Source organism: Ziziphus jujuba, chromosome 8 (assembly GCF_031755915.1).
Source record: "Ziziphus jujuba cultivar Dongzao chromosome 8, ASM3175591v1".
Classification (NCBI taxonomy): domain Eukaryota; kingdom Viridiplantae; phylum Streptophyta; class Magnoliopsida; order Rosales; family Rhamnaceae; genus Ziziphus; species Ziziphus jujuba.
Genome location: NC_083386.1, coordinates 6,311,907 through 6,317,873, shown reverse-complemented (window position 1 = coordinate 6,317,873; position 5,967 = coordinate 6,311,907). Strand labels below are relative to the sequence as shown.

General features: G+C 33.6%; 1 protein-coding gene across 1 annotated transcript; it reads right to left on the bottom strand.

Moving 5' to 3' along the window:
• Positions 1-473: 473 nt before the first annotated feature.
• Positions 474-5,638, bottom strand: LOC112491086 (receptor-like protein 7). The gene is made up of 3 exons (XM_048470683.2): positions 2,556-5,638; positions 2,290-2,330; positions 474-791 (listed from the first exon to the last, which is right to left on the bottom strand). Exon 1 carries the CDS (start codon positions 5,630-5,632, stop codon positions 2,582-2,584), a length of 3,051 nt encoding a protein of 1,016 aa, XP_048326640.2. The 5' UTR covers positions 5,633-5,638; the 3' UTR covers positions 474-791; positions 2,290-2,330; positions 2,556-2,581.
• Positions 5,639-5,967: the final 329 nt, after the last annotated feature.

Genomic DNA, 5,967 nt, shown 5'->3' with positions numbered 1-5,967 from the left:
ATGAATTGGTTTCCAGAGGGTGTGTGTGAACATCGATGCAAAAATCTTACATAAGAATATGATATACAATGTAATACGTACGTTCAATTGGGATATCAAATTTCCATGATGCATATTATTGCTGCTATTGATTCTAGAGATTCATGGGTTTGTCATGAGAGGAAGGGCTACATTGAAGAGGCAAGAAAGCTTTAAATATTTTTTCAACACTTGTTCGGTACAGTCGGTGAACAGAGAGGGTAATCATGCAGCTCATGCCTTGTGTAAATGGGAGTTTTCTATTCAATGGATGATCATTTTGGCCAAGTTAATCCTGTTGGAATGCCGGCATTTTTGAAGTCTACTTTGGCTAAAGATTTTTCATGGGGTGTAGGCTGGTTGTCTTTTACTTGTTGCTTAACCAGCAACCAAAAAATAAAAATAAAAATAAAAAAATAAAAAAATAAAAAAATTCAACCGTCCATGTTCAATATGAGATATTTTCATGTTTGTAAGAGTATCAACCACAATCCATATGATTATCATCTAATATCCTAAATTAACACAGTGCAAGAGTACGAACCAGTGTAAGGAAAATGAAAACTAAGCACACATAATACTAGTGATACATTTGAATTATTTGTTTTTAGTTTCATCTTAATTTATACATTCATAGATCAAAAACTCAGGCAGTCGAATTTTAGATAGCCTTAAAGTTCACTAATATACAAAATGCAATAGGTTGACACATTCGCATTTCCTTCCATGTTGAAAATGTCCTGCTTTCTTTTTGCTTATAAACTCCCAGATTCCTTTAATTAAGAAAAAAAAAAGAAAAAAAAGTCAGTATTAACATTAGATGATAAAATGCTGGTGAAGAATATTATCGCATTGCAAAATTTAATATGTTATTCTTAAATGAATCATTAAAGGGCAATATCAGAAATTAGCATAAAGCATCAACCATATGGATTAAATAATATAAAATATTTGGCAAACAAGATCTAAAAGAAACTATCTAGAATTATTTCTACATATGATTAAAAGACTTAACTTAAAAGTCTAGAATTCCCTTCAATTCAAGAAAATACATTTTGTCAGGGGATATATAGAAAATGCAAACACAAATGGGACAGTTTACAGACTTATTACCTTATGTATATTGTTATACGTTTTATAAGTGTAACGGAGGGTTCTTATGTAGAAATTGCTGTACTTGAAACAAATTGTTCTGATTAATTTTTTTTGTTTGTTTGTTTTTGTTTTGTTTTGTTCAAGTTATTTTGTCTCTTTTCAAAATTCAAACTATGTACTCTGTTTTATAGCCCAACCAGTAAACTAATTATCAAAAAGAAAAAGGAAAAAACTGAAAAGTAGTAAACACTAGTGCCACCAATAGGAATTAATATAAAAACAGTTTTACAAAAAAATATAACAATATTAATTGAAGCAAAAATAGAAAAGTTGCTAGTCTTTTTTTTTTTTTTTCCTTGATTTGTTTATGCTTCTTAATAAGTCTATCGGTTTAAGTTATTTTCTGTCTCTTTTCAAAATTCAAACTATGTGCTCTGTTTTATAGCTCAACTAGTAAAAACTAGTGCTATTACATGGAATTAATGTAAAAAAGGTTTTACAAAAAATAATAACAATGATAATTGAAACAAAACTAGATGAAAACTGCTCTTCTTTTTTTTATTTTATTTTTTTCAAATGGTCAATTTTCATCTGTTTATTAATACAATAAATAATCTATTGGTCCACATTCAACAGAGACTTGGAATGTTTTATGGAAGAAATATCAACATGCACATTTCAGTTTTCTAACCATTTTCAACATCTAATTACCCCAAAAAAAAAAAAAAGAAAAGAAAAGAAAAGAACACTCTATCCCCAACATCTTTTAACAATATCTAGCTATAAGAGAAACAAACAATACAAATATCATCCCACAATCTTTTTTTCTAAGTCATATGCTAAGGAACCACAAAATAATAGGATATTAATTATTTAAAACATAAAAAGGACAGAAGAAAACTGATCTATATATTATAATGGTTATCCACTTCATTTAATAATAAAGAAACCATTTTCCAATGTACTGATAGTTTCACATTGAAAATACCAATTCAAACAAAACCCAAAAAATGCCTCTAAGAGGCTACCACTAAAAGTAAGACATCCAAATAAAAGTATAATTGAAACATTAAATCATTTCAGAAATAACTAAGAAACAAAATTAATGAGAAAAAAAAAAAAAATTCAGCAAACCATTCAAGTGAAGATTGACGAAAAAGCAGGTGAATGGGTTACCTTTTGAAGTCTAGCCGCACAATCTTATTCTTTCAACAGTCCTAAGTTGCAGGAAAAAAACAATATTGGTGAAGAAGAGAAACTGATGAAGCACCACAAAATATAATAAGTAAGAGACGCAAAAAAAAAAAAAAAAGAAGTAATTATTTCATGCAGCATACAGTTGAACAAGTAACTAACTAAATGCCTAGAGTTTTGAATCATGAAATATTCATTAACAGTCATAGTTTTTTATTGGATATGTGTGTGTGTGTGTGTATTCGTACCTTGTGCAGATTAATTTGCCAGAAGGCTAGCGATTTCTTCTTCTGGTGTTGAAGTGAGCCTTCTTCTTCTTCTTCTTTCGTGCTTTTAGCAATTCAATCCATCGCTCTCCTCCAACTTTTCTAATGAAACAAGCTAGTCTTTTGTCCGAAAACAACATATACCCCACTGATATTCCAATCACTAATCCACATCCATATCCCAACAATATTGCAAACTTCCAATCAAATCCATTTGCAGCCTCCAAATGATCACCTTTTGATGGAGGTGGTTGTTGTGCTCTGTCATTTTCACATGTTTTAGACAATGGAAATCCACATAATCCTGGATTTCCAATATAGGAAGCATTGTCGAAAGTGCCAAATTGATTGCCTCGAGGTATGGCTCCCGCAAGTTGGTTTTGTGAAAGATTCAAGACTTCTAGCGACGTCATTTCTGTTAGTTGCCCCGGAATCTTACCAGAAAGCTTATTGCAGGAGAGATCTAGCCATTCCAGATTTGTCAAATTTCTCAATGACCGTGGAATGTGACCACTTATTTTGTTGTGAGAGAAATTCAGCCCTTTGAGACCTTTGAGATTTCCTATTGATTTCGGAATCCTCCCTTCAAAATTATTTCTTGAAAAATCAATGGTTGTGAAGATGTTTTGGATGTTTTCCAATTCCATATCCAAGCCTTTCATTGTCACTAAAACAGAATCTTGATAATAGGCATCCATATACAAGTGTTGCCCCATGTATCTAAGTTTATCCGCATGTCCATCCAACATAGCTGAGAAAGTCTCAAAATATTGTCTTGGAAAAACACCATTGAACTGATTGTTGGACAGGTCCATGATTCTCAACTTTGGAAATGGAAATCTTATAACACTAAGGGTATCAATGGTACCGTGAAACTTGTTACACCTCAATACAAGAACCTGTAGCATTGGAAGAGATTCCAACCACTGTGGGAAAGTGTCATTTATCATGTTGTTGCCCAAGTCTAGAATTTCCAAGTTACTACAATTGAGCAAGCTTCGTGGCACTGGTCCTTCCAATCGGTTTCCATTTAGGTTAATGGTCCTCAAGGTATTATTGCCTTTTGCAAATGTTGTTGGGATCATGCCATGAAACATATTCATCCGTAGATCCATCACTGAGAGGTCACTGAAATTTCCAATACACAAAGGAATGCTTCCATTCAAATTATTGTAGGACAAATCGAGGACTCGAAGAGAAGTTAGGCTGCAAATTGAAGAAGGTATCTCCCCTGTCAGTTGATTGTTTGAGATGAAAAAGATGTCGGTTGAAGGTGGTGGAATTGGAAGACGACTTTGAATCAAATTGGAGCGAAGATCAAGAATTTCTAGGCCCTTCCATGGAAGTTTTCCTACATCTGTCAAAAGGTTGTGAGAAAGATTCAAATAAAATAAGTTCTCTTTGCCCACATTCCATAGCCATTTGGGAATATTGCCTTGAATTCTGTTGCAGGACACGTCTAAGTAGGATAAACTTTCTGACACTCTTAAAGCGTATGGAAACTCGCTTATGTTGCATGAAGACAACTCCAAAACATCAAGGTCATAGGGCAAAGTATAATTGATGAAGTTGTTAGAATTCAGTGATAGATCATTACAGGAAAGACCAAGATGATAAACATTCTTCAACTTCGAAAACTGGTCCAATCCAATCACACCACTCAACTTATTACTTGAAAGTTGCAGATATTCAAGATTCACTTGCTGAAAGATCGATGCTGGAATAGGGCCATGGAGTTTATTGTTGCGTAAATTAAGATGAACCAAAGAATTATATTGGAATTCTTTAATGGACCCTGTGAACTGATTATTTTCCAGCCTCAAGTAATGCAAAGATGGTAAGGAAAATAGCCATGAAGGAATTGTCCCATTCAACAAGTTATCAAATAAGTTGAGATATGCTAAATTCGAGGGAACATGACCAAGAATTTGATGATGTGAAGCATCATATAAAAATGACATTCCGCTTGAGTGGTTAATATAAGTTTCTGGAAGCTGGCCTATTAAATTATTGCCTGCAAGTTCTAAATAAGCAAGACTCTCTAAATCAAAGGAGAGCCATGGGATTTCACCACTGAAATTGTTATAGGAGAGGTCCAAGGAAGTGATGGTTTTCGAAAGGTTAAAAACCAAACTAGGATATGATCCAATGAATTTGCAGTTACTGAGATCCAATTCATTCAAAGACTTCAAATTTCGACTTAGATGAGATATATCTATTAAGAAACTGGTATAAGAAAGTCCCAAATATCTTAGTGGAATACTCCAATTAGACATTGGAAATGACCCTGTGAGATTTTTGTTGCCACTCAAGTCAAGAACTAGGAGATTTGGTAGGCGAAAAATGTTTTCTGGGAATTCTCCTTGCAGGCCTGAAGAGCTAAGTTCAAGAGATGTCAAAGAGGATGACAAATTCATCAAGGAATAAGGTTTTGCATAATACATATCAGTTTCATGCAAAATTAGTTCCTTGAGATTGGTTAGGTTCATAACGATTCTTTGCAGGCTAGACGTTTCTATCATCAAGCGATTGAAAGAGAGATCAAGTGTAAGCAATTTTGATAAGTAAGAGAATTCTTGAGGGAGTTGGCCTTCAAACAAGGAGTTAGATAGATTTAGATGTTCCAAACTTGTGAACCTACCAAACTGAGCTAAAAGCTGGGAGCCATTGAGATGATTGTAAGAAAGGTCTAGACTGCGCAGATGAGTAAGGAAGAAAAGACTGCTATTGGAGTAAATAATACCTTGAAGCCTACTACAGTGGAGGTCAAGACTGATCACCTTATGAGTCACTTTATCGCATTTGACTCCACTCCATGAGCAACAATCCGTACCATTCTGCCAAGTCTTTCTGATACGTTCTTGGACTTCGTTATCACAATATAAGTTTCCAGGGATAGTACCAAAGGAAAATGAGTTTTTGAAATGGAGCAAAGCAGAGCTCTCATCAGGATGACATAATGAAGAATCAGGATGAGGAGAAGGAAAAGACATAGATATTGATGAGTGGAAAAGAAAATAAAGGACACAACAAAACCAAATTGATGATGAACACCCCATTTTTTTTTTTTTTTTTTTTCCCTTGATGCTGATGAACAAATAATGGTAATGTTACTAATTTACTTGGGCTATTTATTTGGATCAAAGTCAATGAAAGTCTTCCAAAGCAAACAAAATATTTCCTAAAATGGTTCTTCTTTTATTTTTTAGGTCCCCACCATACAACAAAAAGTCCACGCTCTCAGACACGTTAAGTAACCAAGTCAAAGTAAACCTTGTGATCATAGCAACTTTAACCGTGAAATGCGGTAGAATTTGATAACTCTTATATATGTAAACATTATTTAGTCTTCTCAAAATCAAATAATAAGTCTATGTGTAACTCCATTATTTCA

Bases quoted from the DNA above. Each gene is read 5' to 3' on its own strand.
- LOC112491086 (XM_048470683.2), bottom strand. From the start codon at position 5,632: ATGGGGTGTTCATCATCAATTTGGTTTTGTTGTGTCCTTTATTTTCTT.